Raw genomic sequence first — 25,792 nt, 5'->3', positions numbered from 1 at the left:
TCATAGTTCATAGAGCTGTTTTTAAACACAAACAGTAGCTATATAGGATTTGAGGCATTGCATGGTGGGGTATCAATATCTATTTGGTTTGCGGTAACACCATGTGTGTATCTACTTGCCAGGTAGAGTTGTTCTTAGGGAACTGTCTTGCTTTATTCTACTGCCGTGGAGTAGATAATCGGAGATTCGGGAGACTTCACAGTTCTGAAAAGAACTGTCCTGCTAACAGTAGCTAACTAAGCACAAGCAAATTATGCTTACCAGAATAAGGTTACCAGCCAAAGTACCATGTCACATGTACAATCTTTTACTGGTTACCTGTTTTTATTTTGCTAAACGAAAAGGTGCTTTTAAAGCATAATTCTCTGCTTAAGCAGCTCTATGAAATTTGGCCCAAGTGCCCAGTGAACTGGATAAATCATTATTGCTATAAATGTGGGACAGTTAGAGGGAGTATCAGGAAAAGTACTACTTCTAAGGAAGGTTTCATTGTACTTTTGTTGTGTCGTGGACGAGCAGATAAGAACATCGGATTTATATAGCTCTCGTGTTTTTGATCAGTAGAGTGTGATTCCTGGTTGTGACACTTGTGTCCATAAAAGCAATACACTTAACCATTACTGATGCGTCCTTCAGATGGGCAGAAAGCAGTAGGTACTGTGTGTTGTGTAACACACATAAAAGAACCCAGTGCACTTATCCTAGTCATAGGAGATATTAAGTTAGGATGAATAACCTGTCTCCCTCAAGATATAAGACTAGTCTTAACTCTTTACGAAATCCACCCAAAGATTGATAAGCTGCATATTGCCCCACAGCACCTTGTAAACCATTAAGAATTTGTGACTTGATACAAGACGACAAATTGAGACAATTAATGAAGACATTACGAGAATAAAACTCTGAAGTACGAAAAGAATGCCGGAGGAGTGAACATTTTGCTAATACTGATGATGATCGTTATACCAGGGTCAGGTTAGTTGATTAGACTATCTTGGATTACCATGTCCCAAGTGTACACTCAACTCAATAACAACGCCGATGAAATCCGAACGATGTCTGCACTACCTCAAGAATTCCAAAAATTGAAAACACAATTAAATTGGGGTATGTGGACCCTTCCTCTAGGTAACACCAATGAAGAGACGTCCTAAAGACATTATGTAGTCTTGGTACAAGACGTCTTTGTTGAGTTATTAAAACCATAAAACCATATGGCATATTACACTCAACACGTTGAGATCTGGAGATCGTGATAGTTAGGAGAGAATGAACAACAACGTCTTGAACCAAGACTAGATATTTTGGTCAACGATGAGCCTTAATTGATTGGCCAGCAGGTTCTTTACAGCTGTTACCATATATACACAGGGCCTACACTCAACACTACTTACGTTCAGACCGAGTTCGAGATCATGATAGTTAAAGGCACTGGACACTATTGGTAAATACTCAAAATAATTGTTAGAATAAAAAATTACTTGTTTACATCGTTACGATCAATGTAGAGCGGTTGATAGTATAAAACATTGTGAGAAAGGCTCCCTCTGAAATAACAAATTTTTTCAAAAAGAAGCAATTTTCCTCTTAAGTATTTGAATTTGATTTTGAGACCTCAGAATTAGATTTTGAGGTCCCGGGATCATGCATCTGAAAGCACACAGCTTTGTGTGACTAGGGCTTCTTCCATTATTATCTCGCAACTTCGACGACCAATTGAGAGACTGGTCTTTGACAATTACCAAAGGTGTCCGGAGTCTTTAAGTGAGAATGAACAACAATGTTTTGAACCAAGACTAGACATTATTGTCAACGATGAGCCTAAATTATTTGGCCAGGTTCTATACAGCTGTCACCATGTAAATGTCAACACAAGAGACAATGTACTTTACATGGCCTCGTCAATGCTGGATGGCCATGAGATGTAATAAACTAGTTCTGTTGCTCATGGCTGCAACATCAAGACGCAACTATAGGCCTAACCATCATCACCATCATCGATTGACTAGATACAAATTGTGCTTGTATATAACGTAGCTCCACAAACATTGCAGGATAACTTATAATAATTTTGGAGCTTAGCCCAGGTTGGACTCGGGACTCCAGTGCACTGACTGACGTCCTACCAGGGCTAGTTGGAGCCCTGTGAGCATCACTGAGAGACGGATAACGCTACATATAAGAAATCCTCACTTGTATATATCCATACATATGCATGAAATAAACCAGTGAAAAATCTGCATAATAAAGAAAAACACTGAAGCGTTGGTCAGTTGCACATTTTTGGGGTGAAAGATTTGAGCAAGGATTTGAGCACTAAATAATAAATATTTATCCAAACACATGCATAAAATAAACCTTGTGAAAATTTGGGCTCAATTTGGCAGAAGTTGCAAAAACAAAATGAAAGAAAACAATTTAGGGGTGAAACCCAACTCTTTCTGTAATACTTAGCCCCTTATTTCTAAGTGAGTTTTTTCTCACATTGGTGGATGGCCATGAGACTAACTCCATGGTGCAACATCAATTTTCCAGACGCAACTATACATGTATACATGTAACCATCATAATCACCATCGATTGACTATACAACTTGTGCTTCCATCCAGCTAAATTAAACAAAATATTTTTCTAAATGAGAAATTGATGAGTACAGTGGCAAACTAGCACCCATTATGTCCTTGTGCTGGAAATTGACAACAGAAGAGGAACAACATTTGTCGAATTTCTAGGGATTGCACACTGTAATTGTGATAAAGATTCATGAATTTGTTTTTTACAACATTTTTCTTGTTATCTGTATGGTACTTCAACAAACTCCAAAGCAGGGATATATAATGCTGCAGGGGAATGTGACTAAACAAATAGAAAGTTGGCTACACATCCCTTAAACAAGAAAATTTATGATCCAATTATTTTTATATATTTGTTATTTCTTTACACCATGTTTAACGAGGGAGACACATCCAGTGTACAGCTTGGGCCCAATTTCTTGGCTCTGCTTACCATAGGTTTCTGCGCTTATGGTGTCCTGTAAAGAACACCTAGTTCTATGGGCTTTAACTTGGGCTCAACTCTGTACTAAGCAGACCCAAGCTTCCTCCGTACTTTGACACAACTCTACAAACAAAATCCAGGGTTTTCGAAAGTAAAACCTCTATTTACATCGACCAAAACATCAAGCACTGAAAAAACCCAATGTGTACCCTGTGACACGGACCTTCTGGCAACGCTGGAACCACCATGACTTTAATGCAGGCTATTTCTACCTCCATGGTACATGTACTACCATAACAAGAGGACCATAAAACAAAGGTTACTTAAATTCCACATTAAAAGGTGATTAGAAAAATCCACCATGGTGATCAATATCTACTCAATGTCATCCTTCCATAAAGTCATCGACATCAAGATGTCAACTCATCATCGATCCAGGGACATTGCGGGAGTAATTTGCTGGGTTAATCAGAGTCACACAGCATGGTATAAACCAATGGTGATGGGGTCTGATTATTGATTAATAATCCGGTTTGGTTCCCAAGGACCAGCAATGGCTTTTGTGTCAACAGATTAAGTCATTTAATCTTACATCTCGTACTTCCTTGTTCCTTGTTTAGTTCTTTAAAGGAACTCTGGACTTTGGTAATTGTTAAAGACCAGGGCCCAATTTCATAGAGCTGCTTAAGCACAAAATTCTGCTTAAGCAAAGAATTCCTTGCTTAGTAAAACCAGATTATCGGCCAAGACCCCACTCAATTGTTATGCGAAGTAAACAACAGCTAAATACCAGTCTAAAGCAATGAACATGGCATGAAATTTTGGCCAGTAACGTGTGTAAAATAAGCCAGCTATTTTCGTGCTTAAGCAAATTGTTTGCTTAAGCAGCTCTATGAAATTGGCCCCAGTCTTCTCACTTGGTGCGACCCAACATATGCATAAAATAACAAGCCTGTGGAAATTTAGGCTAGGGTAATTGGATTTGCAAGAGAATAATGACAGAAAAAAACAACCTTGTTCCATATACTTTTAGTGCTTTCAGATGCATAATAAAAGGCTTCAGCTGAAGTCTTTTATTATTTGTGTGAGATATTACTTCTTTCTCAAAAACTGCGCTTTTCAGAGGGAGCCGTTTTCTCGCAATGTTTTATACTATCAAGAGCTCTCCAATGCTCGTTACAAGCATTATTTTAAGTAATTACCAATATTGCCCAGTGCCTTAAAATAGTTGATTTTGTCATGCTGACTTATTCTTAAGTCAGTTGATTTAAATCCCTTGGCTTTGTGTTTGTTAGAGAGAGGGTAAGGAATGCAATGCATCCCAAAATGTTTGTGTTTAAAAACTTCAAGTAGGGTCATAGATTATTTTGTTGTCAACATTATGTCGATTTATAGCCACAATTATAAAGGAAGATACAATAAAAACGTCACATGCGAAAGCTTGAGCTGATTACAGTGTCTATTTTCTGAGAAAGCAGACCAAAAACTCATTGTTTTTTTTCACGCAACGTTGAATCCATCAACACTTAGAGAGGTGAAAGCAAGCACCAACCGTATCTCTGGCTGCAACATTTGCAAACGGACACCGTCCCTCACAAATCTGTGAGAATCGATTCTTGCATGAATCGTTATCGGATTCAAATGTTTTGAAGAAAAAAAATCCCAAACTATATAAACGTGGAAGGGAATCCTCCCTCAAAGTAGTAAAGACTCGAACCAATGGCCTCCGAAATCCTGAGGTCGTTGGTTTGAGTCCCACTCTAGTCAGTTTCTATTATTGATCAACAGCTGCAGTGCTGCTCACCAAGTAAGAATTTATTTTCAAAATTTAATGATTTATTACCCAAACTTTAAAGATATTCCAGGCCTGTATGCACTCGTTTTTGAAAGGGCACCAAGGCATTTTGTCTGTAGTAAAGGGCACTCTACATGCCCCATGAGGAAATTGTACCAGGGGGCATGGACTCGCAATCACTTTTGTTGCCTCCGTAACGTATTACAGGCCTGCGATATCACCCAATTTTTTTATTTACTAGGAAAATTCTTAGCACATACGCTCAAAGTAAAACCTACAGCCAATGTATGGACAAACTATTCACCATGTGACTAATTAGTCTTGGCCCAAGACTAATGTGCTTGATTCTGGATAGTGTACTACGGGAGGTTGTAAATTGCCAAAGCGCGCCTGCTACGGTATGATTTAGTTAACTGGGAGCTTGTTTAGTCTAGATTTCAAGCTCCCAGTTAACTAAATCATACCGTAGCGGGCGCGCTTTGGCGATTTACAACCGCGCGTAGTACACTATCTAGAATCAAGCACCAGTCTTGGGCCAAGACTTGTGACTAATTTGATGTACCTTGTAAATAATGGAGTCCATCAAAATTAAACAAAACTTTTTTTATTTTGATTGAGTTGAGGTAGAGGGGATTAAAAATGATGATGACAACTGACAAGGAAATCAACTTCTAAATTGCTTATTGTACTCGGCCATTCTTTAGAAACAACAAAAAAGTAGTCTGGGAGTTGACATGGACCACCTGTGGTGAGATAATATTGCAATCTCTCATCATGTCTGGTAACTTACATACTGTGGTCATAAATAACCTAAGAAACATTATCTAGGCACCATGGACATATCTCTTATGAGTTATGTTGGCTTTGATATACAAATTGATGGAGTAATGCTCATCACATTTCATATTAGACATTCTTATGGTGTTCTGGAACTGCTGACTTTAAAGCCATTGGACACTTTCTGTAAACAGTATTTTCCACAGGCCCACACTTCGTGTATCACAATTCATACAAAAAATACTAAACCTGTGAAAATTTAGGCTCAATCGGTCAACGGAGTCGGGAGAAAATAACGGGGGAAACCCACCCTTGTTTCCGCACGTTTCGCCGTGTCATGACATGTGTTTACAGTAAATCCGTAATTCTCGCTATCGAGAATTGATCATTGTTTTCATTTTATCTCAAAAAGTAAAGCATTTCATGGAATATTTCAAGAGAACTCTTTCCTTATTTGTAAATCTGTGAATTTTTACTTTTTTTTCTGTTCCGAAAGTGTATAATTGCTTTAAAAGATTGCATTTCCACCAAGCAAACTATATTATGTTCTAAGCTTCCCTCTTATTTTAAGAGTTAACTATAAAAATAGAAAACTTGTGGGTACAAACTGTTTTCCCATTATGAGTGCCATTATTTCTTTCCTTCATGTTCTGTTTCTTGTAAAGCACTGTGGTGTGAGAGCGCTCTCTAAATGCCTGTTTTTATTATTATGACATTCATTTGTAAAATCTCTCGTGTTGGCTCTAAAAAGAGCCGGAGTGGTCGGGACATTTTGAACAGTTTACTCTGCTTGTTTTCTCAAGACGAGCAGAGTATATACTGTACTGTTCTGCTGGGTTCAAAACAGTCAGAATATTTTAAACTTGTTTTAAGCATTTAAACCATAGATCGATTTGTTGGTAAGCAATTTGCAATTAGCTAATACTGTTTCTCAAACATTTATTTTCATACAATATATTCCTATTGACAATTCTTTGTGGATTTATCAGGTCATAGAGAATATGTTTAAGGACTTATTGGGACCCATTGCTTTGATCGTGTGCATTCAACTGTGAAAGAAAATTAGCAGCTGATCATATGTCTTAATTCATAACAACATGTCCCAGCACACACCCCCCCCCCTTAATCCCAAACTATCCTGTGAGAAATCTAACACAGGAATATTTTAATCAAACCAGTGTAATTAACAAAGCGTCAGGAATACCATATTGAGAAGTCATGCTACGTGGAGTAACGACAATAAAATTTATGCTTTTTTTATTGCCTTGAATGCTCGATTAATTAAAAAGATGAAGACATGATAATAAATAACCGATAGAGATGGCAGAAAGTTTGTGATGCGTGAAGAATGGATTCACAGAGGCAGGGATGAGGGAAGAGTTCAGCGATAATTAAGATGCCACATTTTAGTCAGATCTCAATTTGTCAAGACCTCATTCATTGATACAATTTAGTTTTTCTAATGCAGCCTTTTGCTCAAGCTGGAATCAGCACAAGGAGCTGGTGAAATGCAGTGATGAAACTGTGTCAAATGCAACAACAATGTTTCAATTATTTTCTGTGAACTGTCTGAGAATAATTAAGACGTGACATTTCAGCCAGATATTCACATCCAAGTTCTTTGGATAGCTACTACTTTTACACAATTTTAAATAAACCTGTTAAACTGCACCTCCCCCATAATCACTCTAATTAATTTGTCTCTGTTTGATTTTAAAGCTTTCAAAATATATTATTTTGTGGGTTTCTATTTAAGGTTTTTATTTTAGGATCTAATTGTCTTTTGTTACCAATCATCTTAAGAATAATAGAAACTTTCTTTAAATAGATGTTTGATTTATGAAACAGCATAAAAATGATAAATGTTTTTTAAACAAATCCCGCTCTTTTTTCCAGAAATAATTTAAACAACATTTTCTTCAATTATGTCATTTCAGGACCACAGTTTCCAGGATTACCAACTATGAAATTCCAGTCATAAAGTTTCGGCTTCAAACTAACCATTTAACTTTCTCTTTTGTGGCATCAATTCTACATCTTAAAAACCAACACCCTCTTAAGATTAGACTTGAAATGTTTCTCGCGACACTGACGATGCTCTCGGAAACTTCGTCTATTTAACTGGGAGGAGCAAGGTATCAATGTGACTCGACTATCCCTGCAACAACTTCAACGTCTCAATATGAATTATGTGTCCCCGATCGATCGAAATAGACTGCAATGGACTATAACGCATGACAACAACAGTCTTTATTTAGAGGCCAGAATCACATGATGACTATTGAGTTACATAAAAACATGTTTATCTTTATGGCTAGATGTTGATACAGAATTTGTCTCAATAGCAATAAAGTGTCTGCTGTTTTGTATGGAGATATTGTTGAGTTGTATTATTTATGCTGGTAGTGAAGTTGTTATGACTCCACAATATATATTTGGTTTGTGGTAACACCATCATGACCATGTGTGTATACTTGCCAGGTAGATTTTGTTCTGAAGAGAACTGTCTTGCTATATATTTAACTACTGCGGAGTTGATTTTCAGATTTTCGGGAGACTTCTCAGTTCTGAAAAGAATTGTCCTGCTTTTTAACTACTACCTGGGCGGAAGGTAGAAGATCCTAAATGGAAGAAGTAATGTCGGGGTTCTTAAAAAGAAAAAATTACATTTTGGGAAAAAAAAAAGATAGAACAGTCGTGTGGCTTGTTATACAATATTTAAAAACAAGAACTAAAAAGAATACCCTCCCAGTTAACCTTAATACAGACAAAATTACATTTTGCTCTAAATGTCATTCATATTGTGGATACAAATTACATAAAATAATTGCTTCTCTTGTTCCACAAAAACAATTATTTTGACACGACACAAAGCTAGATTTCCTATTACCCAGAGACACTCAAATTACACAAACAGTGACGAAAACAGACTCTCTGATTCCTCAGAACCTCTCACTCCGTAATTAAATTCCCCTCTGGCAGTTTAGCTTTTAAAAGCAAGATCTGTCTGTAATGATTTCAACCCATGTGGACTCCCTAACGATGTTTTGATTTCATGGGACTTGATTAGAGCTATAGAGCATCCGACACAAACATCAGTAATGAGGTTGGGCTCAAGGACCAAATGTTGCATAAATCTAATAAATTACAGGGAGTCATCAAACAGTTTGTGAAAGAATAATAATTGCTTCCTGTTTTCCAGATTATCTCACTAAATGTTTTGTAAAAAACCCAGATGTATGAATATGGAACCACACCTTTTTAGAGGTATTATTCTAATGAAAACATTGTTAAAAATCTGTACTATGATTACTTCACATTTATTTATGGTGTGTTGTGGCCAAGCAGTTAAGCTTAGAGCACATGATCTGGAGTGTCGGTTTGTGTCCAGGGGTGGATTTCACAAAGGTAGTCCTAACTTAGGACTAGTCCTAGGCAATGCTAAGAGATAGGACCAGTCCTAAGTTAGGATGAGTTACTGGTCCTAACTTAGGACCAGTCCTATCTCTTAGCATTGCCTAGGACTAGTCCTAAGTTAGGACTACCTTTGTGAAATCCACCCCTGGTCATGGTGCTAGTGTCTTGAGCAAGAATCTTTTAATAACCGTAATTGCTTTGGGGTACTATACATAATATTTTTTATGGAAGTATTAAAGTTGTAAAATAACCCAATAGCCTGCCCAAAAGGATAGTAAAAAAGTCCCAAGTAACACACTAACAAACCCAACTTAACACCGCGTTAGTCAACAGTATCTCTACATCTGTGCAATAATATTTTCTTGTGCAGATTTTACATGAGCAATGAAGTCCTCACGTGTATTTTCATTTCTTGGGGTGAGTGACATTTAATCGTAGGGGATAATATTTCCTTGATCGCATGCCTTTCTAAAAAAGAAACGCACGGCATTGACAAACACAGCAGGTCTAGAATTCATCCTGCGAGGCTCACTCACTTGAAATCATTGATGTCATTCGATAAAAGCTACTGGATGAAGTATAGTCTTGGCTCAAGACAAAGGTTACTGGATTTAGTAAAGTCTTGGTTCAAGACGAAGGCTACTGGATTGAGTATAGTCTTGTTTCAAGACTAAGGCTACTGGATTGAGTATATTCTTGGTTTAAGACGAAGGCTACTGGTATAGTGTAGTCTTGGCTCAAGACAAGTCTACTGGATGGAGTTTAGTCTTGGCTCATGAAAAAGGCTAATGGATGGAGTATAGTCTTGGCTCAAGACGAAAGGCTACTGAATGGAGTTGAGTCTGGGTTCAAGACGAAGGCTACTGGATTGAGTATAGTCTTGGTACAAGATGAAGGCTTCTGTGTTTAGTAGTCTTGATTCAAGATGAGGCTACTGGATTGAGTATAGTCTTGTTTCAAGACGAAGGCTACTGGATTGAGTATAGTCTTGTTTCAAGACGAAGGCTACTGGATGGAGTATAGTCTCGGTTTAAGACGAAGGCTACTGGGTTGAATAAAGTCTTGGTTCAAGATGCTCCTGTTGTTTCTTACTACTCCACAGTTAATTTCCATTGCTGGTATAGAGTCACCAATAGAGGGCGCTATCAACTACAAACAGCTATCACCCAGAGAAGCTTCACAGGCGCTAGCGAACTCCTTTTCGTAAGTACCCATTGCGGCATCAGGAGATGAAAGGCAGTGGACACTATTGGTAATTACTCAAAATAATTATCAGCACAAAACCTCCCTTGGTAACGATTAATGGGGAGAGGTTGATGGTATAAAACATAGTGAGAAACGGCTCCCTCTGAAGTGACATAGTTTTTGAGAAAGAAGTAATTTTCCACGAACTTGATTTCGAGACCTCAAGTTTAGAATTTGAGGTCTCGAAATCAAGCATCTAAAAAAGCACACAACTTCGTGTGACAAGGGCGTTTTTTTTCTTTCATAGGATCTCCCAACTCCGACAACCAATCGAGCTCAAATTTTCACAGGCTTGTTATTTTGTGCATATGTTGAGATACACCAAGTGAGAAGACTGGTCTTCGACAATTACCAATAGCGTCCACTGTCTTTAACGTGATAGTAATTTAGTTAACTTTTTTTTTTTAAATCCATCAGGGGTGCTACTTCTTTTTTTCTTCTTCTCCTATGTGTATATGTTATCTTTATCGTTCTTATTTTTTATATTTTTGTGCGTTTTTACCAGTGAAATTAATAAATGAAATAAATCAAATGGAATAAACAAACAAACAAACAAACAAACAAACTTTCTTACCTTGAGTAAGTTGACCAGGAGTTGGACAGCCCCTTGAGCTAGGAGTTTCTCTCTGCATTCCGGCCCATCACCAGCGAGATTACCCAAAGCCCAGCTACATTGATCCTATTGGAGAATTAATCAAGATTTAAAAGGAGCAGGTAGCTATAAGGGCCATGTCACACGAGGCAATTACAGTCAACCTGTTCCTCCAAGAAGAAAAGCCATTCAGATTTCAAATTTCACCTACTTTTCTTATGAATCGTGAGACAATGTTTTTACTCATGTGCTACCAAAGTGGTCCTGTAGCGTGCACTGCAGCTAGTTGCCTCCAAGTTGCCTGCTTAAGTTGCCTCATGTCACCTCATGTCACAATGCCCCAACAGTGCAGGTAAAGTAAATTGACTGCTACTACATTTCGCTTAGTGGTGGGTTCAAATCCGGACTTATTTATGCAATACTTGTGCAATTTAGGCAGGTAGCTATTTAAACAGTGTGGGTACAGCAACGAGACTGCAATCAACAACCAACTTAGTGGGATACAGGTTCGAATCCCATTGCAAGCAGACTGCTGACTTCATCACAGGCTCTTTAAGAGTCATTTCGTGCAAACATTTTAACCAAATTATTTTGGTAACTAAATTATGCAATTTACAATCATTATGCTGAAAGATCTTTTATAAGAGTAAGAGAGGGAGAAGGACTATAGTGCCAGCTTAATGTGTATTAATATGAATGGGGGAGCTTTCAAAAAATTTAAGCAAGATTCAACTTAATTTCTTTGTTTCTCTCTAGTCGACCGAGGTCGAATTGGTGTTGAGATTTGTCCACTCATTCATTACTTTTCTTAGACAAATAATTTTGTCATAGACTTTTCTATGAGAAGACAAAACTGTAAACATGACAACAGAGGGAGCTATTTGCAATGAATTTGCAGCTGACAAAAAAGTTTTATGTGAACAAGAGAGGGAGCTCTTCACAAAACAAGTCAATGGTTGGTTACACCAACGCAACTTTCACTCTCTCTGTTGATTGGTGGTCAAAAGTTTGATTACTGCCATCGACAGTACAAAAACAGCCACCAAAAAATGTTTGTAAAGATGCTTGTTGAGAGAAATAGTGTCACGTATGTGGTGACACATTATTTGAAATTTTTGTTTAGCTATTGTTGTTGTTGTCATCGTGTTAATGTGTGATTGGGTGTCTGCTGGTGAAATCAATTGAGTTAAATTGACGTTATTTTCAGAGAGAGGTCCAAGTCTCAGCATGGTCTCTTAGGCCATGTACGAATTGGTTGCTACAGTTATGGCTATGGCTAGATCACTGTTTCATCATGCGTTGAAGTATATGACATCCTTAGCAACTGCCGAAGCAATAGCTAGCCGCCAATGTCAGCCGAGAAACACAGAAAAAATCAAGACAATTTTAAATTGTCAAACAGATCTTGTATAAAAAAACTCACACATTGAAACAATGGTCGGCTGACCATATCACTTCAGTATGATGTAAACACCCAGCAAAACCATTTTACTGGATAATGTTTTTTCTCTTTCATTCAGTCAAGTAATTTATTTTGTAGTACTTTGCAAGTATATTACTCTCATGTCTGCACAGGATGTATAAATCTTCCTTTTAAAAAAACAAAATGTGCCAATTTGTAGTTGGTGTTAAACAAAATGAGATAAAGAACGAAATGCCTCCACATCCTGGGTGAATTCTCAATGCTCATAGCGTCATCGTCACTGAACTACTTCAATCGGGGTACCTACACCCCAATCAAGGTATATACACCCCAATCAGACTCTTTATTATCCAATTAGGATATCACTGATCCCCAATCAGGAGATCCTAAAAGGCAGCAGCAACACCTCTTGCAATATCAATTGCCTTCTTAGCCTCCTCCAAATCCTGGGTGCATTCTCAATGCTCATAGCGTCGTTGTCACACTACCTCAATCAAGATACATACACCCCAATCAAGTAGGTATATACACCCCAATCAGACTCTTTGTTACCCAATTAGGGTATAAATAATCCCCAATCAGGAGATCCTAAAAAGGCGACAACGACACTTCCTGCACCACTGACCTGGAGTACAGCATTCTGGCCACCGAGGTAGGTGACTAGATAAGGGGCAGCATGTTGCAACGCCATCATACAGTGTTTATAATCACTGGCTGAGAAGTTGGTGATGCAGCAGGCCGCCTGGAGCTGAAGGGCTGGGTCCTTGCCACTCAGTAAACCCACCAAGGCATTGAATGAGTTGTCTACGCTGTAAATTTAAAGGGATGGGACAGCACTAGTCAAATTATGCATAATTTTTCACAAGGTCAATTACAGTACAAATGTATAGACAATCATCCTTAAAACATCCTCACTTCAAGCTTTTAAAAAATACAATTCATGCAAAGAAGTAACATGTTACAAATACAAGCCTAAAATCGGATTGGCACTTTGTATGGTATGAAGCAATTTACTTACCAATTTGGGCTCCATCTGCGATTTCACAATATACACAAATGTGTCGGTCCAAATGGCAACATTTTGTTTGAGTGATATGCATAACTCAACCACTAAATGTTGTAGTAACGCATTTGCGTAATGTTCTATGAAACTGGCTGCAGCTTTGACAAAACTTTGACCGCAGCTGTTTGAGTCATTGGCATTTGTCACTGTTAAGGGAGAAAGGTACTTTTGTAGAGTACAGCATTGGTAAAGCATGTAGAAAGCATCAAGTGCGGACACATAAAGTTTGCCCTTTTCACATGAGAGCAATTTAGCAGGGGTCCTTTGCTTTAGTTAAGCATGGTTATTAAGTTTTACAAAATTGCACTCAATCATTGCTAAATTTTGTTGAAGATCTTTGGGCTTGTGAAAGTTTGCTTAATCAATCGTGCTCAATGACAACCAATTAACAATCAGCACTTGTAAAATTTGTAGCAAGGGTCGTCGTGTGAAAAGCCTTTTGATCTTCCTTGAAGATCTTTAGAAAAACCTGCTCAAGCTTTGCATCGACTTACCCCAAGAAAGCATCAATCAGTGCACTCCCCTGAGCAAACATTCTCTTCAACTTCTTCAGCTGGCCAAGCTTATCCCCTCCTGGTTTCTGAATTGCTTTGGCAATCTTGCATACCTAGAAAATCAGTAAAAGTTAAGTCAATAATTAATTCAATATAAAGGGAAACTTTTTTCGTCAGATTTGAAAGTTTACTTTCCATGCAGGCACCTTCACTCAGGTGAAGACACTTTAATGTAAATGCACCCCAGATAAAACCGTCACAGGTTAATTTTACCCGAGTATTATTAACCAATCTTTCTGGACATAGAAAATTTTAAAAAGTGTTTGACTGTTTGATTTTTCAAACTCTTTTTTTTCTGAACTTAAAACATTCAGAGGAGTGGTCAACTCTTTGTCTGAACTTAGAGCATTTTGAGGTTTTCTTGGGAATTCTTGGGAATGTCTTGAGACCCTCCTAACCTGATAAATATACTCCTCCTCTGCACGTTCACTGTCCAACCACACCCTCTTAGAATCCATATGATGATGTCTCCTCTATAAGTTTCTCAATTTTATCCTGCTAGAAACATTTATCCTTTTTTTTAATGTCTCAAAAAAAGGAATGATGTTGTTTTCCTGATTTTATCAATAAAACTTTTTTTTCTGGACATACATGTAGAACATTTTGAAGAGTGTTCAACTGGTTTAAACAAAAAAAATCCTTTGATATTTCTTTCTTTCTGAAAACGTATCAAAGTTAGGGTTTTTGTTTTCCTGGTCTTATCAACAAAACCTGTCTTTGGCGGGCCAAATAATATTTTGTTGAATCTTTGATTGTTTGTTACTGCTTTTAGAGTGGCATCCCAATGGCTTTCTTGTGATTGAAGAGTGCTCGACTGTTTTTTTTTACTGTTTTTCTCTGAAGTTGTTTTTTGTGTGTGAATGTCTTGAGACCCTCCTCACCTGATCTATGGTATACTCTTCCTCCGCAGGTTCGCTGTCCAATCTCACCCTCTTAGCATCCACATGATGATGTCTCCTCTGCTTCCTTAATCCTGTAAGTTATATTCATTGAACCCAACTTTAGCGTAGTCCCATACAATAAACATCACTATTAATTTTGATTTTACCCATACACTGCTGTGTGTTAGCTCTGTGAAAAAAATCACAGGCATATTACTCAGGTGGGATTCGAACCCACGACCTTTGCAACTCCAGAAAAGTTATCCATTGAACCCAATTGAGATTAGCAAAGCCTTTATAATGAAAAACAACGTTTCTTTGTAAGATTTGAAACTTTTCATGGTGGGGAGTAAAATTAGGTGAAGTTAGCAGTGTAGCACCATGTTTGAATTTCTTTTGAGTAGTGGTGGTTCTGAAAAGAACAAGTTAGTAAACAAGTAAACGTTTTGATCAGTATGCTTTGATCGTCTTCAGGAGAACTTGTCTTTGTCTCGAAACAGAGTCTGAATGTTTTACTTGATAAAATTAACTTTGTAGCAGGCTTGAAAATTCATCTTTGAAAGGGCAAGGTCATTTTCGTTTTTCAAAGAGCACTTCTATTCGAAAGTGATAAAGTCTACGGGAATTTGAAGGGCACCAGGAGCAGGCGGGCCAGGCCGGTTGTAGAATGAGGGCAAAGGAATTTTAGACTTTCATCTCAGCTCCATAATAAATGTCAATGACACAATTTCACTTAGAAATTGTATTTTAGAATCTTAGCTTAGGCGAGTTGGGTTAAATTCATGGTTTATTGTCAATTTAGGTAAGGGAGGAGTGTCAAAACATTATAAGTTCCAAATTTATTGTCGAGGTGGAGAAGAAAGGGAAATGCAACTAAAACAAATTTCAACAAAATACTTAAATTAAACGATTTTTTTAAAAACTCTTTTTAAGTTTTCAACATCTATGCAAAAGTTTTGATTAACTTTATAATTTTTCATTGTTTAAAGCCATTGGACCCTTTCGGTAAACACTATTGTCCAAGGCCCCCACTTCGTGTATCACAACTTATATATAAAACAACAAACCTGTGAAAATTTAGGCTCAATCGGTCATCGGAGTCGGGAGAAAATAACGGGAAAACCCACTCTAGTTTCCGCGCGTTTCGCCGTGTCATGACATGTGTTTAAAATAAATCCGTAATTCTCGCTAACGAGAATTTATATTGTTTTACTGTTTTCTCAAAAAGTAAAGCATTTCATGGAATAATATTTCAAGAGAAGTCTTTCACCATTACCTTCTGTAAACCCTGTAAATTATTTGTAAATCTGTGAACTTTTTTTTTTTTTCTGTACCGAAAGGGTCCAATGGCTTTAAGGCCTATTGTAAATCTTGTAAAAAACACATTTTTTTAAATATAAATTTAAATTGTTCTCTTTATTCAAAAACACATGGTACATTTAATATAGGAATCAATTATACTGAAGACACTGAGTTGATGACATCTTAAGGAGATAAAATTTTTATTTTTTTATCAAATAAACAAAAGAAGGATTCACATCTACTAGGAGAGAGGAACGGCGGGAGAATATAAATAGCCAGCTTTATCTCAAAAGCCAAGTTCTCTCATTTGTGTTTTTAGCAATCTGAGAAACTGCTCAGTGAAGGAAGAACAAAGGATCTTTTGGGTCTGGGTACGTGGAAGGGGAGGGGTAAACAGATCAAAGTTCTTAGATTTCAGTTATTATTTCTTTTCTTATTGTTGACAAGTTCGTCAGAAGTACAATACATCTGATTTGTATGATGGCTGCACAAACGAAGTCAAGAACAGAAAGAAAGTCAAAAGTTGTATCAGTCTATTCAGTAATCTTAGGAGTCATCAGCAAAGTTTGTGGCAGGTTTCTTTCAGTCTGGTTTCTTTTAGACCCTTTTAAAACTTTCCACTAATCATCGACTTCGTAATTGGAGACTTCAATCAAGTTCTTGTCAGGATCTCTGAAGTACACGGACTTGATGGGTCCAAGGGCACCAGTTCGCATGACTGGTCCCTCTTCAATAGCAACACCACAGCTTTCAAGATGTCGCATCACATCATCCAACGCTGTCTTAGCGATCAGGCATATGTCAGCTGACCCGGGTGTAGGGTTCGAGGCCTTCGGTTCGAATTCTTTGCCCAGCTTATGTAGATTGATCTTCTGCTGGCCGAAAGACAGAGCCTTGCGATTTCCCTTGAACGTCACTAGCTTCATGCCAACAACTTGAGTATAAAACACTATCGAGACGTCAATATTTTTAACAGTCAGAACTAAGTGATCAAGTCGTTCTATGACAATCCCTTGACCAGTAGCTGAGGATGTCATCTTGTACAGTAGTTGTAGGTTATTACCCCGTTCTCAAACTCACAGTCCACACTTATTTCAAAGTTCAAATCTATTGTCTGATTGAGTGTTAAGTCAGTACTCAGTCAGTGTTGTCATCAAGTGTTGTTTCCAAACATTCAAAGGTGATTCATAGAATAAGATTATTATTATGCATACATACAACTTGGCAAAAATCTTGTTTTTAATTACACTAAAAAATTACAGGCAAAACCCCTTCGAATTCCATCAATGTTGCCTACGTATATAATAATTTCGGATGTCACACCTTTTTGACCCAAAAAGGTTGTTTACTTTATTGGTCAGCAAAACCGTTTTTAAAAGGCCCTTGATGGGGGCGCTGTTACGATCTTTGCCAAGGTCTCCGTGTGCAGCGAGGTACTGCAAAACAAAATCACAACAAACAACCCTCGACTCGAGCGAGGTCATTTTACCCTTTATTAAATTGAAGAACCATTTTACTTACCAACTTCTTCTTGCCTTCGTCTCTGTCTCAGGTTGTAAACATTAGTTGGTTTATGTTTATACTGATCTTTATGATCCATTTTGTTCAATAATCTCAATGTTTGTTGACAATTATTAGGAATTTTCACCAAGATCTTCAGCTAAAAACTGTCGAAATGAACGATCCGAAATGCACGTACGCCCATCCATCCATGTGCACAAAACTAAAACATCAACAACCTCTTTCCAGACTTTTAAGAAGCGCATTCAGTTGCAATTTGTTATATAACAAAAAATAAAATCATCAGTTAAAGGGAAGACAACGCCAAGACAACTGTTGATTAACATTTTTTTAAAGGTTAGATAAACTGGTTCAGGTTTTTTAAATAGATTTTTGCTAGATTTTCTGAGCGAGGTTAAAATCAGAAGAGGGCGCTATCTCTCCCGCGAGTTCTCGAAAATCGAAATGGCATGAATGTTTGGATGATTGGATCAAGAAAATGTCGTTATGAGAGTTAATATTTCTTCAATAATAATGAAAGAAATGTGTGTTTTGAAATGACACATTGACATTCATTCATTTAATCATTGACAGCAGAAAAATTTAATTTTGTGTTTTGAAATGACATACTAAAAATAGACAACTTCCTTGCTTCCATTGATATTCAGTTGTTCAGATATTGGGTGATTTAGTGTAAATAATGTGATACATTATGTTACTTTTGTTCAGGAATAGCCGTAGTTTTTTATAGCTCCAAGAGTCCATGGACATGATGATGATGGATGATGGTTATCGTTAGAATTTATTATTGTAACTCGCATGGAACTACTTAACAATCATTCATAGCCGCTCCTGTAAAAAAAATTCCTAGACATGCTAGACCCATTAGTTACAGCGGGGCGCTGGTAGACCCAGGGTAACTGGGGCGCTGTACGACCGATAATAAGGTTTATCGCGATTCAGAACCGCAATGCATCATGGGAAGGCATATGGGGCAGTTTGTATGCAGTTTCTACGACTCACGCACGCAGCGCCTATACCTTTGTGTGATATTTTGCTATTCGCGATGAACCTTGTTATGGAAAATTTTGAGAAAAAAAAGAGCACAGCGCCCAGTTACTGGGTCTAGGGCGCTAGATACTTCTCTATATATAGAAGTAGGCGCTAGAGTACTCTTTTTTTTCCCCGAAATTTGTCAGCGCACTTGGTCTAAGCCGCTCCTTTATTTAAATACAGGGTTTTGTAAACACAACGAGTCATTAGTTACTTTTAGTTTGGAAACTTCCAAAGTAACTAATGACTTGTTGTGTTTAAAAAGGGTCTATTTTTTTGCATGACAAAGTAGATGGCCAGAAACTGAGATGCCTTTCTAAAATTAATTACAAGTAGCTCATTTACTGTGTTTATTTTGCTATGAAACATTTACCAAATCATGTCCCATGATGTACAGTCAATAGACCGATCCAGTAGGCTCCGCCCACAACGCACGTGTGAGCAAGAACACGTGGGGCTCTCCAATGCCTTTCTGCACAACTCTGCCGCGGGCGCCAAGATACGCGCACGCATGTCGGACCTTATTTGTCGGATCTTCGTTGCGTTGTGATTGGTCAATACGCAATGGGGCTGAGCTTAGTGGATCGGTCTATTTACCCAAACTTCAATTATTCTTTTCATACAGTCTAAAAAGCGAGGACTCAGCTTGGAGGAAAAAAGACAGCGGATGATGGAGATTTTCTTTGAGAGGGTAAATTATCTTCAGAAGTTACAGTCACAAGTCTCCAAAATACAGGATTGTTGTTCATTGTGATAATCTTTAACTCTACATCCTTCCCGACAGTCGCATACTAGAGCGACCGTCTGGATGGAGGGTTCTTATTATCGTAACCAGATTTATACTAACTTTGATGTAACTATTTATAACACAGAGAATTGATGTCACTATGAAGGCTGGCTGGGAAAAAAAGAAACTCCGAACTTGTATCTTTGTGCTTAAATGCAGAATAATTTATTGAGATCTGCTTTCAAGACTATACAAAGATGTCCAAGCACAGATAGAGATAGTAGCAGGAAAAGATAGAAGAACACTGGATCGAGCCAGTCAGTGCATTATTTCGCACTGGGGTAAACCTGGAGGGTCTGTCAAAGAGAGCAGACTAGAGAAGAATGAAGAGTATGGGAAAATAGGATCTTTATACATTGGTTAGTGTGACATGGTCAATGAGGGTCGCCAGAGGTCATTAAATAAAAACATGTAATTTTGTCTAGTCCCAGACAGCCAGACTGGATACTGGGTTCTGATTATCACAACCAATTTGTGCTAACTTTGAAGTTCTTGTAACAAATAACAATAACAAATATATTGTTTTATTGACCAATTTAAACTGGTTTCTCTATTGACTCATAAGTCAGAAAATTAATACTATCATAAATTATTCCACAGAAAGAAATCTTCCAGTTGAAAGAAATGGAGAAAATTGCACCAAAAACAAAGGGAATAAGTAAGTATTATTTTCTGAGAGAGTGACACAAACATAAATCATTATAACTTCTTTGAAACACAGTCCTCAGATATATATGATGTCATCTGAATACAATCAGTGGTCTGATATGTGTATAGACTCCTGGCACTAGCATCACACCCAGCTGTACAATCTGCCCATGGTCTGCCATTTTTTAAGCCAAATTATGTGCTCACCTTATAGGCAAAGTATACTTTGGTGTTTGGAACTAAAATAATTGTTATATTCCTCCAAATATACAATGAAACTAAGGTGGTAGCATTTTTTGAGATATCGCCGGTACCCACTGTCACCTCGATAAGCGCGGGTGGATTTGTTGTTCCTTTGAAAATACTGTGACAATGTTTTGCTATTTTCTCAGCAAGTAGACACTGCATTCAGCTAAAACTGTCACACTTTCATTGTATCTTTCTTGATAAATTTGCCCATAAATAAGCAATACGTTAACAAAAAACAATATACGACCCTACCTTAAGAAGTTATGCAACAAGTAATGTATTTTCTTTGACGTACTATTTTTCAGCCTCCATGTCCGTAAAGGATGTTCTTCAGAGTCTGGTAGATGATAATATGGTTGACACCGATAGAGTAGGCACCTCCAACTACTTCTGGGCCTTTCCAAGTAAAGCCAGTAGTGCTGTGAGTTTAAAACAAAATCTACACTCTGAGGTTGTGTCTGAAAGGGTGGCTATGGCTGTAGTTTAAAGACACTGGACACTATTGGTAATTGTCAAAGACAGTCTTGTATCTCAACATATGCACAAGATATTAACAAAGCTGTGAAATTTGAGCTTAATTGGTCATCATAGTTGCAAGATAATAATGAAAGAAAGAACAACCTTGTCACACGAAGATTTTTGCTTTCAGATGCTTGATTTCAAGACCTCAAAATCTTATTTTGAGGTCTCTAAATCAAATTCGTGGATAATTACTTCTTTCTCGAAAACTACATCACTTCAGAGGGAGCCGTTTCTCACAATGTTTTATACTATCAACCTCTTCCCCAAGTAAGGTTTTATACTAACAATTATTTTGAGTAACTATGCATCTAGGATCCTGTAGCAACAGCCGTAGCTGCAGCCACCAAATCAGACATGACCTTCTTCAAGTGGCCATCTTGTTTTCAGTATCATTTAAATCAACGATATCAATATGAGACTTCAAGGTCAAGTATTCAGGGTTTGATTTCACAAAGAGATGGGATTAAAAACTTAAGTCTAGTCCTAACTCGAGATAAGACTAGTCTTAACTCTTTGTGGAATCCACCCCTGGTCCTATTTAAATAGTTATTATTATTATAATAAATATATTCCTGGTAAGGAAACCAAGGATGCCTCATAAGTGAACTTAATCACTGTAGCTCACAAGCCTTGAGAAACCTGTAAACAAGGGTGCTTGCCAGTGTTAAACCTCTACTCTTTCATGGTGAGTGTTCTGGGTTCTTTTACATGCACTTCCACAAATCATAGTACCCAGGACCTATGGCTTGATATCTCATCCAAGGGACAAAGCAATGGACCCTTCTCATGAAATATGCTAATTACATTCACGCATGCGTACAGACCATGTTGGTTGGCAAACGCCATAGAGTTGTGCACTAAGCAGACGCGCAATCGCGGCTGCGCCACGCGGCCATTAGCCGTGTACAAAACAGCGCGATGTTCCCTCTTTTTGCCAACCAAAACGTTAGTGCACACGCGCTATGTGCAATTTACATATTTCATGGGAAGGGTCATTTATGGTAAAGTATCTTGCTCAAGGACACAAGCGCACGACGGTGACTCCAGCCCACATTCTGGTGATCAGAAACACCAGAGCTTTATTCCAGCGCTCATAAGTTACAGCTTGGCAATGACCTGCCACAACATACATAAATTAATTACCTACAATGCATACATGTTCCTACTCATAAAATAACACAAAGGTTAACTTGAAAATGTTTATGGTCTGAGAGTATTTTTGTTAAAACCTGTTTGTTACAGAGAAAAAGAAAACTAGCAGATCTTACAAGCCAGCTTGAAGTGAGTGAGAAAAAGAGAACAGCAACAAAAAAACTCATTGCCAAGGCAACCGTAGGAAAAGAAAATACTGTAAGTACTTCCAAAATCTTTACTGTATAGATTTTCTCTAAATTTGTGCTTACTGGTCATTCCATGTTTTTTCTTTTATCTCTTTTATCAAGAATGCTATTTTGGTTCTTGTGATGTTTCTTTGTGAAACATTGATACCAACTAAGAAGTCCCCTTCATCCACAAGCGAAAGTAGTAGTCTCGGTCGATTTCGTAGCCCCCCCTCCCCCTCCCCCCTCCCCACACCCCTCACAAGCAGCAGGACAGTTCTCTTTTCAGAACTATGTAGTTTCCACATTCCAAAATCTACTCTGTTGCAGTAGAATAAATAGCAAGATAAGTTCTCAAAGAACAAATCTCAACGAAGTAGATGTCAAACGGAATATACATTCTTTATGCTTCTTTTCAAGATATGAGCATGCTCAATTTTATAGATGGTTTTAACAGATCACTGGTTCCAGTTTTTTGTGTAAATGTGAAAAGCAATTTTGTTGTCACTAATAAGCAATATAAGTCGGGCCTGAGCAATGACTTCCTCGTAATGTCCAAAGTGTCTTGTCTCCCTCAACTGTTCTTGCCTCCAGTCGTCCTTGAAAAACAGGAAGTAACAGCCAGGGATGTAATCAAATTATATTATCTTCACGCTCCTCTTTTTCTTTCAATCTTTTCCTTTCAATCTTTTCCCTCTGCATGCATCCACAAACCATCCGTAGGATGACAGAACAACTCTTTTGGAGACGCTGTCGGAGAAAGAGCAGGAGAACAACAGGTTAAAGGCTGAGTTAGAGAAGTATCGAGAGTGTGACCCGGAGGTGCTTGAGGAAGTCAAGAGACAAACAGCAGTTTCCAGGGAGGCAGTGAATAGATGGACAGGTAGATTGACATTTTCATTTTATTTATGTACAGACCCATTGCACAACCCACAGTGCACTTTTGGGGGTCAAAATGTGCACACAAGGATGGTACACGTGTTTACGCACCAATGCCCGTGTACCATCCTTTCGTGCATGTTTTGACCCCCAAAATCGAAGCACGTGCAAGTGCGCTGCAGCATTCCCTTATAAGGAGTTGTTTAGCCGAGGGCCTTGACTGGGCCTTATCATTTCATAGCTGGAGGGGTGTTGTGTTGAAAGAAATCATTGAAAAATTTTAATTTTTGCGTTTATTTTACTTTTTGACCTTTGATGTCTTTTGACCGAAAATGTATTTATGAATGGGAATCAAAGTGTGTTGAACCGGTTTTCAACTAGTGGTTTAAACCCGCCGAGGCCTGGTTCTTGATAATTTACCTCGACTTCGTCTCGGTAAAATGATCAAGAACCTCGTTGGGTTTAAACCACTAGTTGAAAACCTCTTCACCACACATTGATACCCTTAGTTAAGAACTACCTTTGGGGGCATGGGGTCTTAAAGAGCTGTCAGATTTTGAAAACAGCACCTAACCTTAAAACTTGAAAATAAAACATAATATATTTTTATTTGACTTTTTATTATTTGTTCTTTTCTCTTAATTTCTAACAGACAATGTCTTTGCGATCAAGTCCTGGTGTAAGAAGAAATTTTCCATGGAGGAGAAGACAATAGACAAACATTTTAGTATTCCCGAAGACTTTGATTATATTGAATGATCTATTTTAATGAGACTTTTTTAAAGCTGACTTGGGCCCAATTTCATAGCTGCTTAGGCAGAGAACTATTCTTGACACCTTTCTGCTCAGCATAAATAAGCAGGATACCAGTCACAAATTGTACATGGCACATGGTACTTTGGCTGGTAACCTTATCTGGTAAGCTTGATTTTTTTGTGCTTAGCTATTTTTTTGTGCTTAAGCAGCTCTGGGCCCAAATTTCATAAAGCCTTCAAGCACAATAACTTGCTAAGCACAGAAAAGTATTGCTTAGCAAAAACAGGTTACCCGTTATACAAAAATGTTGCTTAACAGAGACTGGTTTTCAGCCCAAATTCCATAAAGTTTACATGGTGCCCCACTTTCTTTTTGCCAAGCAAAACAAATTTGCTAAGCAGTATTTTCTGCTTACAGCTTTATGATTGGCCCCTGATTGAGTATAGATAGACAGGAATATGGGGTGACACACCTTTGTTCCAACACATATTTCATAATAATAATAATAGTAATAATAGTGGCTTCTTATATAGTGCTCACAGGTCCGTCACGCAGTGACGCTCATGGCGCTTCAACATTATTACCCCTGGTCACTGAGCCTTAAATCATTCCTTAAACCATCTCAGCTTTTTTGGGGGGGAGTATACAGCCTGTGCCGCCAAATATGTAGCGCACTAAGCTTATCAATCACAATAACCAACTTTGCCCTCACCGGTACCCATTTGCCCCCGGGTGGAGAGAAGCAATTATAGTAAAGTATCTTGCTCAAGGACACATGTGTCACGACCCGGATTCAAAACAGCAGAGCTTGAGTTCGGTGTGGAGAAATCTTATGTTATTTCCCATGTCTCTGTAGTTGAGAATTTCCCATAGACTTTGTACACAAAATTCCTTGTGGGGCACCACAGTCTTTACACTTTCCCTTAAGAAGACCTAATTTTAAATAAAAACTATCTTTCATTTAAATACTTCAAGATTTCAACATTATAACCTTGGATTGTTTTTTAAGTTAAGAGCTTCCTTGTTAATTGAAGTTTGTCATGTTGTTTGTCTTTTTTTTTCGTTTTTTTTTTTCGTTGTTTTTGTCTTCCATTTGTAAAACAAGGTAGTACAAATAGTATAAATGGTAAAGAAATGAACCCAATTTAGGTCTTAATGGGGGTTCATTCAGTCTTCAGAAGGAGTGATACTATATACTCCAACTTACATTTTTTCTGTAAATTTTAAGTTAAGTGTGGGATGTTCTCTATTTACTGCAAATGATGTCCCATTTTTAATCATTTTGATTGGAAGCAGTAGTATGGTATGGTATTGAAAGAAAATTCAAAATGTAAATACATTTTATACAGTTGATAAAAATTGCCTTTTGTAAATAAAATACAAGTTTAACAGTTATTTGACTCATTTTGAGCATAATGAAGTTGTCAGTTTAATTTATGAGTTGGGGGGCAAAGTGTTTATACAGTTTGCTATTTACAGATAGTTTTTAATTCAAAAGGGTTTTCATTTTCAGATAATGCCCACCCTTCCCCAACCCCCACTTTCACCCAGCATAGCCTTTCAAACATTTGTTGCACAATATGTGGCATGGTACCCCCCTCGCCCTAACCCCGCCTCCTCCCGTATCCCACTACTAATATCAGGCAGCAATTTTGTTATCGGGCACTGTGCTCTCATATTCGTACGGAAGTGTATATAGGACATACAGGAAAAAATTGGTGCACAAAGTCTACGGGAAAATATTAAGTACAGTGACAATGGAAAGAACAAAAGATGTCTCCACAAAACAGGGATGCAAAAAGGGAATGTGTGTTCTTTCAGTCCTGTCAGCAGCCGACAGGTGCATAAAGAGTCATGTTTTGTATGGGCTTCCGTAGCTACTTGTAGTTCCGCGAACCAGACTACTGTGTGTCATGAAACCGGAAGTCGCGCCATTTCAATGTTAATTTACAACGTATAGTAGGTGTTAAAATAAAGTTACTCAAAATCAAGTATCTTTCGTAAGAAGTTGATTAAAATGTCCTTCCAAAGGT

At 37.8% G+C, this 25,792-nt stretch overlaps 2 protein-coding genes across 5 annotated transcripts in view; one reads left to right on the top strand and one right to left on the bottom strand.

The window, feature by feature from the left end:
- LOC139939144 (uncharacterized) overlaps positions 1–17,834 on the bottom strand; it is an 82,534-nt gene extending 64,700 nt beyond the window's left edge. The window contains exons 1-5 of the mRNA XM_071934903.1: positions 17,568–17,834; positions 14,745–14,836; positions 13,804–13,916; positions 12,872–13,055; positions 10,806–10,910 (exon numbers count right to left, since the gene is read on the bottom strand). Of these exons, the coding sequence (XP_071791004.1) occupies positions 10,806–10,910; positions 12,872–13,055; positions 13,804–13,916; positions 14,745–14,836; positions 17,568–17,646 (573 nt within the window). The 5' untranslated portion in view covers positions 17,647–17,834. The remainder of the gene's footprint in view (positions 1–10,805; positions 10,911–12,871; positions 13,056–13,803; positions 13,917–14,744; positions 14,837–17,567) is intronic.
- A 161-nt stretch (positions 17,835–17,995) lies between these two features.
- On the top strand, positions 17,996–25,768 carry LOC139938162 (meiotic nuclear division protein 1 homolog). Of its 4 annotated transcripts, none has more exons than XM_071933550.1 (7): positions 17,996–18,091; positions 19,225–19,290; positions 19,987–20,044; positions 20,589–20,704; positions 22,048–22,155; positions 22,848–23,007; positions 23,656–25,768. In XM_071933550.1, the coding sequence occupies exons 2-7, from the start codon at positions 19,267–19,269 to the stop codon at positions 23,760–23,762; spliced, it is 573 nt and encodes a 190-aa protein (XP_071789651.1). In that variant the 5' UTR covers positions 17,996–18,091; positions 19,225–19,266; the 3' UTR covers positions 23,763–25,768. The 4 variants fall into 4 exon arrangements, with proteins under 4 accessions (XP_071789651.1, XP_071789652.1, XP_071789650.1 ...); XM_071933551.1 differs by having other exon boundaries at positions 18,013–18,047; XM_071933549.1 differs by having other exon boundaries at positions 18,039–18,059.
- The last annotated feature ends 24 nt before the right edge of the window (positions 25,769–25,792 follow it).

This window comes from Asterias amurensis, chromosome 6, assembly GCF_032118995.1.
Source record: "Asterias amurensis chromosome 6, ASM3211899v1".
Lineage (NCBI taxonomy): Eukaryota > Metazoa > Echinodermata > Asteroidea > Forcipulatida > Asteriidae > Asterias > Asterias amurensis.
The sequence above is the reverse complement of the archived record's forward strand: the minus strand, read 5'-3'. Positions and strand labels throughout refer to the sequence as shown.